General features: G+C 52.6%; 1 protein-coding gene across 1 annotated transcript in view; it reads left to right on the top strand.

The window, feature by feature from the left end:
• The first annotated feature begins 3,485 nt into the window (after positions 1–3,485).
• Positions 3,486–13,425, top strand: part of LOC112826447 (inactive ADP-ribosyltransferase ARH2) — an 18,220-nt gene continuing 8,280 nt past the window's right edge. The window contains exons 1-2 of the mRNA XM_025874561.2: positions 3,486–3,699; positions 8,096–8,260. Coding sequence (XP_025730346.1) covers positions 3,486–3,699; positions 8,096–8,260 — 379 coding nt within the window. The remainder of the gene's footprint in view (positions 3,700–8,095; positions 8,261–13,425) is intronic.

The raw sequence follows: 13,425 nt of genomic DNA, 5'->3' as shown, positions 1-13,425 counted from the left end.
CTGTGCCCGTGTCGCTGGCCCTGGCAGTCACCCTCGGCCAGCCGGGCACTGGAATGACCTCCCCCTGCTACAGAAAGGGCTGAGTTGGACACTGGAAGGAGCTCCTCAGAAGACACTGCTTTGGGATGCCTGGGGGTGACTATTACTTTAGGAGATTTCTGCTTGATTATTATTATACTTGGGACAAAGTGACTCAGAGCCTGTTTGCAGGGCGGCAGAGCGTGCCATTTAATTCATGATGTACGGTGATCGCCACCAGTGACCACAGCTCCTGCTGGGGCGCCTTGTAATTCCGCTTAAAAAACAGTATTTGTGTCCTCGGCAGGATGCTGTGTTTTTCTGCAAGTCAAAGCTGGTATCCGTGTGCCCTACAGGACATCTGACACGGATTCAAACATTTGATAAACTGGTGCCAGGAATTCGAGATTTCTATTTTCTGATTTATCAAATATCTAGATTTATTAGATCTATTTTTATTTTAATTCCCTGTCGATGTTCACGTGAAAGTCATTCCGTGGTCCTCGGTGTGTGGCAGTTTGCGAGGTGATGACACGTGTGGGCTGTGACCCCGGGGGCGTTATTGTAAACAGTGACAAGTTGCGGATCTTTTCTTTCCAATGTCATTTGAATAAGCTTCCTAAAAAATTTTGTAAAGTATGTTTTTTTAAAAAATGTATTTTATTACATTTAAAAAGACATTTTTCCATGAAAAGTATTTCTTTTACAAGCAAAGGAGTCCAGATTTAAAAGTCATGTGAGTTGGTTCCTTCCAGCGTCTGAGAGGCCCGTCGCCCGCCCTCTGGCTGTGTGTGTGGTTGCACACGTCTTGTTGCCCACAACACCCACGGGGAAACCTCCACCTCATTTCCACCTGAAGCCCATGCTCGTCATGTTGCTGTCTGAGTCTTCCAGTGTTTGCTGGCCAGAGAAGACCGTCCAGCGAGGCCCAGAACCTGCCCTCCGAGCATGGGAGGCCCGTGATGCCACCTGCTTTCCGTTTGGAAAAAGCTGCGTGTTCTAAAAATCACTGTGTGGACCCTACCTCATGCGTGAAAAGATCTTCATGTCACAAGTGTTTCTGCTGCCGGCCCGCAACCCTGTGTACGAGACAGATGAGTTGGGGTCCCTTCACGGGAGAGAGGAAGCTCACTTTGGATTTTCTGTACATGGACAGTGTGCCTGAAATGTGTGCTTGAGTTGACTTTCACAAACATGGTTCTGAGTTTCTGGAAGCCCCGTGCCCAATGGGGGTTTTTCCCTACTTGCTGTGTGTGAACTATGTATGCTTTTGGAAAGGAGTCTTTCAAAGGGACAGCAGGCCGTGGAGGGCAGGAAAGGGGCCTGAGGCCGGGACACCACCGTCGGGGCTGGGGCGGCCCCAGCCCGCTCTCCCAGGCCTGTGCATCCATGGCAGCAAAGGGACAAACAAGGCTGTCTCCACCTGCGAGCCTGGGGTTCTAAGAGAGCACTTATTTTGTAGAATAAAAGCCTCTACAATTTTAATGCATCCTTCGAGGCTTCGTGGCTTCCTGCCATGGAAGTGTTCTGCTCAGACAAGGCTGTGGAGCTTGGGTAATCTCCCACAAATCCTGGAGGTCTGTAGCACCTGTTCATTCTTAAGATTCAGAGTTACGGCAGGGGAGACTCTATGCAGCTGTTTATCAATAGATAACAGAACCTTAGTGGTTGGACAAAGGCTCTTCAAAAAACTGTAGGTTTCTTTTTCTTCTATTCTATATATTTAAGGCATGCATGCTATGAGAGTGCCAAGAGCTTTGGAAACATTAAAATAAATTATTTTCTCTGGTCTGGTGGTGGTGTCCTTCCAGTTCTGTTCTCGGCTGCCCAGGTGCTGGGTGCCATGGGACCCACAGGACCACAGCCCCTCTGGGGACACCCCCCGTGTGCGGCCTGCACCCCCGCTTAGACGGACAGCCTGGCCGGGTGCTCTCCTTCCCATCACCAGAGTGTGCCCACTAAATGTGGTTGTTTCCATGTGAAAATTAGAGGCTTTCCTTTAGCTGATGGGCATCACATACCAGAACACACTGGAATGCAAACTATAAATCTGTTGAGAACACACAAACCACCCAGATATAATAGGGCTTAGTAAAGACACGGAGCGCCTGCCAGGAATTTCCGGAAGAGATGGGACCCCGTCTTCCCATGCTGGGGGCGTGTGCATGTCTGAGTGCCGCACTCTGGCCCTCAGACTCCAGGTGCACAGTGGGGCTCCAGGCGCACAGTGGGGCTCCATGAATGATCCCCCACCAGGTGGGGGGTGCCCATGCTGCCCGGACAGCATGGAGCTGCTCCTGGCCACTTCACGAAAGGTTTCCACAGCCTCAGAGCCAGCAGAAGAAATGAGCCACAGACCACCTCTTCATCCACGTAGCTGTTCAAACGACGCTCTTCCACCCGCACCGGGTGGTGGTCTGAGTGGAGGGCCTGTCTTGTCCCGCTGGATGGGGAGCACACAGGCCTCGCCCCACAGGACCCTGCTGGCTGGAAGACTATTCCAGAGCCTCCTTGTAACAAGTGCTGATTGAACACTCCCTGTGCTCAAGTATCCGGTTATTAGTGAAAGAAATGCTATTCTTATTAGACATGATTCTCAGATCCAGGTGTGATGGGTCCCACTTCTGGTCTGATGAGTGGCCAGGTCCCGTGGGCCCACGGCAGGCGGGGACACTGCTTCCTAACTCCCCACTTCCACCCCAGAGCCTGGTTTGCTCATCTGCACCCTGGCCTCTTCCTCTGCGCAGATCTGGGGATGTCTGCGTGCAGGCTGCGGTCTGGAGCCCGGTCCCAGGAAAGCCCACCTCCTGCTGCGTGGACGGGGAGCAAGCCCCGCACCGCATGGGCCCTAGAGCCGCTCCTCTCCTTGGCCCCACGCATTTCCTAGGTTTTCTGCCAAACTGTGTGTAATCAAAAAGATTTTCCAAAAAGTAAAACCGTGCATGGAATGAATGAAACTCAACGTTCTGCTGAGTGAGAGATGTCGGGCACAAAGGCCACAGAGTCTACGATTCCATTTACTTGAAATGCGAGAGAAGACCAACCTGTCAGGGCAGAGGGTACAGGAGCAGGTGCCTGGGAGCGGGGCGGCCGGTTGGACGGACTCCACCCTGAAGCTTCAGGAATGTGCGCGTCTTCAGAACACTGGCAAGGGCTCAGCGCTTAGAGGTCGTGGCTCTTCGGGAAGCGGCCGCAGCTGTTGGGGACGCTGACTAAGCCCCCGGCTCCTCGGCTCCGAGCTGGTGCCTGTGCTGACGCGGAAGGGAGGGACGCCGTCCACGTGGCTCCTCGGCAGGCGCGGGAGCAGAGGGGGCCAGGGAGGTTCTCATTGGTGCCGCCGGCCCGCGGAGGTAGGCGTGCCGGCCGTTCAGGGAGCTCCTGAGAGCGGCACTATGAGCACAGCAGAGGTCGGTGGGACGCACTGAAGGCCACTGCCACGAAGCCAAGGGCCAGTGAACAGCCTCCCCATGGAGAAGTTCAAGGCTGCCATGCTGCTGGGGGCCGTGGGGGACGCACTCGGGCACAGAAACGCCCACAAGGACAGCAGTGCCTCAGGCAGGAAGGTCCGGGAGGGGCCGCAGACAAGCGGGGGCCTGGACCACCTGCTCCTCTCCCCAGAGACGTGGCCTGTGAGCGACAACACCATCATGCACCTGACGACGGCCGGGGCCCTGACCACAGGTGAGCCGCCCCCACCCCCGCCGGCCCCCCACACACCAGCGCCCCTTCGCGCGGCCCCTACAGGTCCTGTCACTGCCTGTCTGCCGTCAGCCTCCGAAATCGTGACTCTTGGTTCGTGTCTGTAAACGTGTCTCCAGAGTGAAACCACTTGAATCTCTCACTTTGGGGCTGTTTGGGGAGAGGGTTCAACCTTTCACGGCAGATAGTAAGCCCTCTGATATTTTTCTCAAAAGAATAGAATATAATAAGCCCATTTGAAATTTGGCCCCATTAAGATAATATTGTTTGGGGATTACTTCCAAATCCCAATGAATTTGAGTCAAAACGCCATCTCCCAAAATAGGATTCAGATATCTGCTTAAACAGAGCACATCCTGGGGAGATGGGGAGATGCGGTGAATTTGGGGGGCCGGGGGCGGGGAGGGAGCAGGTGGATGGCAGGACCGCATGTTTACACGACTTACAGACAAGCAGCAGGTGTGCAAGCGTGGCTTTCCCATAAGGTTCAGGCTACCAGCCTGTGCGTGCTATCGGTGAGCAGCTGCAAAGTGAACGTCCGGGGCAACGCTGAGGCAATGAGGTCCAGCGTCGGGCCCGCGCCATGGGCTCGCTCAGCTTAGCTCTGTGCTCATCCGGCAGGAATGCTGGCCGCGCCGCAGCCGTTCCAAAATAACCCGGGCGAGGGCTGGAGCACACAGATAAGATAGCGTCGTGGCGCGTTGAGTGGTGGGGCGCCTCTCTGAGTCTACACAACCGTGACATCCGAGTATTTCCAGTTTCTCGTGTTCTCAGGCTATAACTGAAGCAGGGATGCCCACCTGCCTGCTGGCCCTAAGACCGTGCGGGCGTGCGTGTCTCCCAGAGCAGAGCCCTGCGTGTTTGGGCTCCCCGCAGCTGGTCCTTGCTCCCTCCACGGTGTCTGTGGCCGGGCACGTGTGCTCGGGCCCCCGTGTCCTGCACTCATCTCTTTGGTGAGGGCAGAGTCCACGGCGTGTCCGCAGTCTCCAGACGACCGGGACCAGCTCTCTTGAGATTAGATTAAGCCCTCTTGACAGAAATGGAACAGAATCTGCCCCAATGTGAAATGTGGGAGGACGGGGATATTTGGGGCCTTGTTTCCAAGCAGACACGTGCCCCCCGCCTCCGGCCGTGGGCGGGGGGACCACTGTGCCCTCAGCACCCTCTGGCCCACCAGCCTTGAGGGGACGCTGGTGAAGACCACCCCTGACTCTGAATCTCCAGGAACTCAGCAGGCAGATTTTTTTCCAAGTCACTAAAACTCTAAGTTGAAATTTTATTTAAATGTAGTTGTCAAACAGCTGGATCTTTTTTCAATAAATAGCAAATTGTTGGGGCGCCTGGGTGGCTCAGTCATTAAACGTCTGCCTTCGGCTCAGGTCGTGATCCCAGGGTCCTGGGATCGAGCCCCGCATCGGGCTCCCTGCTCCGCGGGGAGCCTGCTTCTCCCTCTCCCACTCCCCCTGCTCGTGTTCCCTCTCTTGCTGTGTCTCTCTGTCAAATAAGTAAAGTCTTTATTAAAAAGTAGCAAGTTGTAGCCTATAAAGGGGCCTCTGAGCCCCGTTCGTGGGGACCTGGTGTGCTCTGATCCTGCCCGTGTCCTCGTCTGGCCCTCATGTCACCCTGAGGGTTACATCGTTATTACAGCGTTCCAGACACAGGCACGGATGCCCCACAGGCACGGATGCCCCACAGCCACGTGAGCGAGCTGCCCGATGCCCCACAGCCACGAGAGCGAGCTGCCCGATGCCCCACAGCCACGAGAGCGAGCTGCCCGATGCCCCACAGCCACGTGAGCGAGCTGCCCGATGCCCCACAGCCACGAGAGCTGCCCGATGCCCCACAGCCACGAGAGCGAGCAGGGATGGGACCAAATAACTCGCTTCCACCACAGCAGCTCCTCAGTACCGTCCCAGCCGCCTGCAGTCAGTGGCCAGACAGGGACCTCGAGGGTCCTGACAGACGGTGGTTCTTCACCACTTTTCCCAAAGACCCACAGACTTCCATCGAGTGGGTTGGCATTTTCAAGTGCGTCCCTCTGTTCTGTGCTGTGAGGCTGTGAGGTCCGCCATCGTGAGGGAGATGCCGGGTCACGGACAGCCCGCGTGACCTCCTACTTTGGGCCGTGTCTCTGGCACATGCAGAATTGGACGAGATCAGATCCTGGACCCGGAAGCGGTGTCCTGTACCCCACAGGCCGGTGGGCAATCCAGTCTCCACAGCGTGCCCCGCCTGCTCACTGCACACACCACAGGCTGGTGTGTGTGTGGCCCTGTGCCCGCCGCCCAAGGATGGGGAGGGGGCTCCGCGCCTGGCACTCCCTGGCCCTAAAACTCATGAGCTTGCTTTCCCTCCTGCCCTTCGGGATGTTGATGCCTTCGTCATAGGGTTAAGTGAGATTAAGTGGGCGGTACGGGCACGCAATCAATTGTTAAGGGAAGATGGCTCATGGCAAGGTAGTTAATGCCTGTCTTTCTAAGTGTCCTGGTCTGAGGGTCAGCAGCCCCATCTGCCGTGGCCACACAGGAGGGGTGGGGGCATGAGCCCACTGGGAACCACGGCAGGTGCCACGAGCACGTCCTACCTGCAGAGGAACGTGGGCCTGGCCCACATGTGAGCGGACCAAGTCTGTCCAGACTCACCCTCTCTCTTCCTCCATCACTGGCTCCCTGATGGTAACAGCATTTTGAAAAGTAGACATTTTTACTACAAAGCAAGTTGATAAGGGTCGTGTGCCTTTTCTTTATGGTGACATCGGTTGGGAGACATGTCTCTGAGGAGATTGGGTGGGAAGGTGGAGAAGAATGGACTGGCACGCCATGTCACAAAGTGGAGAAACTCTGACAAGGGGTCCGTGGCATTGCAGCTTTGGAAAATCCACTTCTAGTTTGATTTTTAACCTGAAACAAACAGAAGACTGTTTGTTGCCATTTTGTTTTTAAGGAGGTTTTTTTTTTCCTTTCGGAAGGATGTGATTCCAGAATAAAATGAATTATTTGAGGGACTCTGGAAAGGCCAGGCTTGCTAACCCCAGATCCAGTTAAGACAGGCTGCTTGTAAGGGAGGTGCTGGTGCCCCAGGGTCAGTCCAACCCCAGCGGCTACGTGCCCCGCAGAGCCCACTCCTCCCGGCCCTGGGTTGGCCACACACTCTCCGTCCCCACTCAGACCCGGGCCACGCAGGGTGCATCCCACAGGATGCCCGCCGTGTGAAGCTGGGGTCAGAAGGAGTGAGGACCGAGTCCTGCTTCCAGAGTCACAGCTTCAGGGCCCGAGGACCCGCCGGCCCTGATGGTGGCAGGAACCGTGGCTCCAGTCCCAGAGCAGGGAGAGGCTTGGCGAGTGCACCTGTCTCCCTCACCACCACGTGGGGGTCCGGCCCTGGGGTGGCCGAGAGGGGGGCTCCCTCCTTCCATCCTCCCCTCTCCCACACCCCCCAAAAGTTGGGGTATGCACCCCACGCAAAAGAGGGCAGTCCCGGCTTCTGAGGCCAGCCCAAAGGCCTGAAATGCAGTTTGGGTACAGAATGAGTTTGTTGGTGGCTGTGAAAGTCACATTGGCGCCCTCCACCTGCCTAGCTGGCCCAACACAGCGTTCCCTCCACCACCTGGCCCTGCTCTCTGATGGAACAAGGCAAATTGGACCCCACATTTGGAGCTATGTGGCCTCCATCCACCACGCTGCACATTTATTTAATGACAGCCGTGCTCAGGCCTTGCACTCGAACTCCATTTACCATCATCTCTGGCCTCGGGCAAGTGGCATAACCCACTGAGCCTTACCTGTAACCCCAACACGACAAGACTGGCAGTGTTGGGGGGGTGCCTGCAACCATCTAGGGGCAGTGCCCCCCAGACAGCAGGTGGACGGTGCATTAGCTCCTCTGCCCTCCACGTCCCTGAGCCTCGAGGGACTTGAGACCACACTTGTCCCCAGGATGCCGTCCCACACTGGGTGTGGTTTGGGACAAACTGGGTCTGCACTGGCTGCTTCACAGGAGGGAGAAGGCAGACGGAAGTGCAGAGGTTCAGCTCCCTGTGTGGACACGGGCTTGTGAAACCCCAAGGAAGAGGCAGATCTCAGGCCTGTTTGTCCTCATGTGGCTAGAACTGTTGGCAGGAGATGAGGATTGTGGGTTTTGTCTAGATTCTCCTGTGTAACCAGAATGAAAAGCACAATCTGAATTCAACGTAAAATCTAGAGTGAACTGTGTGCATGCTGCACATCTCTAGGGAGCCAGGACTGTGGGAGGTGGGTTGCCAGAAGCTTTCTCCTCTCCTACCCACGTGGGGACTTGGAGCTTCCTGCCGCCTGCCTTGTTCCTGCCGCCCTGGGGGCTTCCTGCTCAGTCTGACCCCATCCTCCTCTCTCCTCCCCAGACTACTGGTGCCTGGACGACCTGTACCGGGAGATGGTGAGGCGCTACGTGGAAGTCCTTGAGAAGCTTCCGGAACATTGGGCAGATCCAGCTACCCTGGAAGGCTGCTCGCAGCTGAAGCCGGATAACTACCTCCTCGCCTGGCACACGCCTTTCAACGAGAAGGGTCAGGGAATGCTTTCTTGCCCCCCGTAAAGTGCGTGCTGGACAGCGGCCTGGACACTAACCTGTGTCGTCCACTAACCAGCAGCACTGCAGGTTTGCACGGCAGAGAGGGACGGGCTGGGGCTCCTTTGGGCTTCAGCGTGCTGCCCAGCCACCCGCGCGACACCAACCCTGGGTTCATCTTAAGGAATACTTTTGACTAATTTCCCTTTAAGTTTGTATTTTGCCAAAGAGTCAGGAAAACATATACTAGCAACATAAAGATTTGTCTCCAGGATGCTCTGATGTGTTTAGAGGTGACATACTTTACATAGCCAAAGTGTCTGCCTCCATAGCACCTGCTCCTGGGTCCTAGACCTACCCCTCTAGGTTTATAGAGAACGAACTTGCCCCTTGGGGTCTCTACTGAGGATGGATCCCTGTCTGGATTTATACTGAGGATGGACCCCTCCTTGGGGTTTCTACTGAGGATGGACCCCCCTTGGGGTTTATACTGAGGATGGACCCCCCCTTGGGGTTTATACTGAGGATGGACCCCTGTCTGGGTTTATACTGAGGATGGACCCCCTTAGGGGTTTATACTGAGGATGGATACCTGTCTGGGTTTATACTGAGGATGGACCCCCTCTTGGGGTTTAAATGAGGATGGACTCCCCCCTTGGAGTTTATACTGCGGATGGACCCCTGTCTGGGTTTATACTGAGGATGGACCTCCCTTGGGGTTTATATTGAAGATGGACCCCACTCTGGGTTTATACTGAGGATGGACCCCTGCCTTGGAGTTTATGCTGAGGATGGACCCCCCCTTTGGGGTTTATACTGAGGCCGGACCCACTCTGGGTTTATACTGAGGATGGACTTCCCCCTTGGAGTATATACTGAGGCTGGACCCCTGTCTAGGTTTATACTGAGGATGGACCTCCCCTTGGGGTTTATATTGAGGAGGAAACCCCCTTGGGGTTTATACTGAGGATGGACCCCTGTCTGGGTTTATACTGAGGATGGCATCCAATCATGTTACTTGGCATGAAAGAAGCAAGAAAATATAATCTATAATGAGGAGAAAACTCAATAAATCAAAACCGATTAAACCTGATGCAGAGTTTAGAGTTATCAAACAGGTATAAAGTAGTATGTATTCCATAGGTTGAAAGTTAAGTAAGGACATGGACATATAAAAAGAACCTAAATCACATTTCCAGAAAAAAACACTACAATGTCTGACTTTCTAAATGCATTGGCTGAGATTAACAGCAGATTAGGCATTTCAGAAGAAAAACGTAGTGAGTCTGAAGGCAGAGCAATAGAAACAACCCAGAATGGGACACATAGAGAAAAAAGAATCCAAAAATATGAAAAGAGCACTAGTGAGGCATAGGGAACTTACAGCAACCTCATGTGCCTGTGACAGGGCTCCTGACAGAGCGAGGGGCAACAAAATAATGTGAAGAAATAGTGGCCAAAATCTCAGAAGACATGAACAGACTTTTCTCCAAAGGAGACACACAAATGGCCAACAGACACATGAAAAAGTGCTCAACATCGCTCGGCATCAGGGAAATCCAAATCAAAACTCAATGAGAAACCACCTCACACCAGTCAGAATGGCTAAAATTAACAAGTCAGGAAATGACAGATGTTGGCGGGGATGTGGAGAAAGGGGAACCCTCCCACACTGTTGGTGGGAATGCAAGCTGGTGCAACCACTCTGGAAAACAGTATGGAGGTTCCTCAAAAAGTTAAAATAGAGCTACCATACGATCCAGCAATTGCACTACTGTGTATTTACCCCAAAGATACAAATGGAGTGATCCAAAGGGGCACCTGCACCCCAATGTTCATAGCAGCAATGTCCACAATAGCCAAACTGTGGAAAGAGCCTAGATGTCCATCGACAGATGAATGGATAAAGAAGCTGTGGTATATATACACAATGGAATATTATGCAGCCATCAAAAGGAATGAGATCTTGCCATTTGCAATGATGTGGATGGAGCTAGAGGGTATTATGCTGAGTGAAATAAATCAGAGAAAGACAATTATCATATGATCTCACTGATATGTGGAATTTAAGAAAAAAAAGATGAACAAAGGGAAAGGGAAGAAAAAATAAAATAAGATGAAATCAGAGAGGGAGACAAACCATAAGAGACTCTTAACTCTAGGAAACAGACCGAGGGTTGCTGGAGGGGAGGGGACTGGGGGGAGGGGGTAACTGGGGGATGGGCATGAAGGAGGGCGTGTGATGCAATGAGCACTGGGTGTGATATGCAACGGATGAATCACTGAGCTCTACCTCTGAAACCAATAATACGCTATATGTTAGCTAACTATAATTTTAATAAAACCCCCCAAAAAAGGAGAAAAAAAAGAAATAGTGGCCAAAATCTCTCCAAATTTGATGAAAACTGTAAACCCACAGACTGAAGAAACTCAGTAACTTCCAAGCACAAGAAACATGGGGAACACTACACTATGGCACATGGCAATCAAATTTCTCAAAACTAATAATAAGGAGAAAATCACGCTATGTGCTGACAGCCCAGGGAGGAGGGTGTGGGTCTCTTGTGAAAAGCAGGTCATGTAGGCACCAAACACTTCACCCGGAGTTCTACTCCCAGAACAGCGTCCTACAGAAGAAATGGCCACATAGCCCTTTCCAGGCAAACAGAAGCTAAAGGCTTCATCACCAGCAGTCACACACACTGTGAGAAAGGCGAAGGGGTGACCGTGATTCGGGCAGAAGTAACCGAGCACAGAATGGAATCCACAGAGAAGAACGTCAGTGGAAATCGTAATCACATGGTTAAATAGGGAAGAATTTGTAACTTACTATTGAAATCTCTTTAAAGGATCATCAACTTCAAAAACTAGTCATGTACCATGGGTTTATAAAGTGGTTGTGAGCAGGTGTCAGACGCAGTGTGGCGGAGGCCGGCTGGGGAGGGGGGAGGCAAGCGGCCACATGGTACTTGTCCGAGGCGTGGGGGCTGTGGTAAGTTACAGGTGGGAGTACTCAGCCCCACAGCAACTACTAACATCACAAGACAGTTGTAACTAATAAGCAAACGAAAGAGAAAGTGGAATCATTTACAAGTATTTGCCAGGGAAGTTGCCACAAGTGACGCGTGTCCCAGCCTGGAACACTCCCGTCTGGGGAGACCAGGTGCAAGGCTGTCCCTCAGCCTTGGATTCTTCCACGTCATCAAGGGAAAACTTCCCCTATTCCAGGTATGCAGTGACCTTCCCCAAACTGCTGAGCATCACACAGCCCTAACCAACGCCGCCGAGTGGCTGCCCCATGGGGAGAGAACGGGTCTCTGCTGCGGCATGAGCCCCACCTTGGCTTCAGGACCCGCCGCCACGGGAGAGCAGAGCATGCTACCAATGTGGGTTTTCCTGCGTGTCTTCTCTTTCCAGGGAGGGAAGCGCCGACCCCGTGTCCCTGTGTTACATCCTCCTGGGCAGAGACCAGAGACCAGAGAAGAGGGCCGAGGCCTGAGGGCTCCTCCTTGTGGTGGCGGGCATTGCCCTCCACATGGTGGGCATCTTATCTCACTGCTCAGGAATATTCGATCCAAAATAGGCAGACAAGAGAGAAAAGGAAGCAAAAACAGGACCACAGACTTGACCCTGATCACATCAATAATCACATCTAATGTAAATGGTCTAAAGACTCCAAATAAATGGCAGGGGCTCAGGTGGGAGGAAGAAGCAAGTCCCAGCTCTAGGCTGCTCACGGGAAACGCACCTTACATACGAAGGCACAGGTAGGTCAGGCAGCGGAAGGGTTCACCCCGCGAACACCAGTTGGAGGGAAGCTTGCATGGCTCTGTTAATACCACAAAAAGCAAGTTTTGGAGAAAAGACCATTGCCAGGGGAAAAGAAGGCAATTTCATCATGACAATGCACCCATTCACCAGGAAGACACAGCAAACCCAAGCATTCGTGTACTAGCAACAAAACTGCACAATGTAGGAGGCTGAAACCGATAGAACTGCAGGAGAAATAGACAAACCCATAATTGTGGGCAGAGAATCAATATTAAGGCCTTAATATTCACATTGAGAAACTGGAGAATAAAGGGCAAATTAAACCCTTCAGATCCAAGGGGAAATCAGTGCCGCAAAAAAAAAACCAACAAAAAACAAAAAACAGAAAAACAGAGAAAATTGACAAAATCAAATACTGGTTCTTTAAGAAGATGAAGAAGTTGACGGACCTGGAGCCAGACCAGTCAGGACAAAGGGGACTCAAAGTGCCAGCGTCCAGCCTCTCTGCACATTCTATAGGAAATAAGGGAATATTATTAAAAATTCTGTTCCAATAAATTTAACAACTTAGATGAAATGGACAAGTTCCTTGAAGGACACAAACTACCAAAGGTCACTTGAGAGGAAGTAGATCATCTAAATAGCACTATATCTGAGAGAAACTACGAAGAAAACCCCAGGCTCAGACGGCCTCACTGGGGAATTCTACCAAACAGCTAGAGAAGAAAGAGAACCCGTTGCACACAACTCTCCCAGGGAACTGAAGGGGATACATGCTCCCCAAATTCATCCTGCTCTCCAGAAGATGGTTGAAAGAATAAAACAGCAAATCACAGATTGGGAGAAAATACTTGGCAAAGCACACATCTGATAAATACTTAGGACTCTTCAAACTTAATAAGAAAACAACCCAAAACAGAAATGAGAGAAATACTTAAGTGAGCAATTCCCCCAAGAAAAGACAGGAGTGGCCAACAAGCACACGAAAACATGCTCAGCACGATTATTCTTAGGAAACGAGACACCACCGCGTGTGCTGTCATGGAAAGACTGACTGTGAAGAGCGTCAGGGGTGAAGAGGAGCTGCTGGTGGGACATAGAACACGACAACCACTTTGGAAGCCAGTTTGGTAGCTCCTTCCAAGGTAAGCACTCATCCGTTGGGTGGGCTAAACGTTCCAGTCCGAGGAGTCTGCCTGCGAGAAAAGAAAGCATATATCCGTACAAAGATTTGGTTAGGAGTGTTCACAGGTCGTCCACCACTGGAAACAGCCTAGGCATCAGCAGGTGTCAGCAGGTGTCAGCAGGTGTCAACAGGTGGGAGGGCAGGTGTCAGCAGGTGTCAGCAGGTGTCAGCAGGTGGGAGGGCAGGTGTCAGCAGGTGTCAGCAGG

Source organism: Callorhinus ursinus, unplaced genomic scaffold (genome assembly GCF_003265705.2).
Source record: "Callorhinus ursinus isolate GAN/ISIS: 27379988/994484 unplaced genomic scaffold, GSC_fseal_2.0 scaffold79, whole genome shotgun sequence".
Lineage (NCBI taxonomy): Eukaryota > Metazoa > Chordata > Mammalia > Carnivora > Otariidae > Callorhinus > Callorhinus ursinus.
The sequence above is the reverse complement of the archived record's forward strand: the minus strand, read 5'-3'. Positions and strand labels throughout refer to the sequence as shown.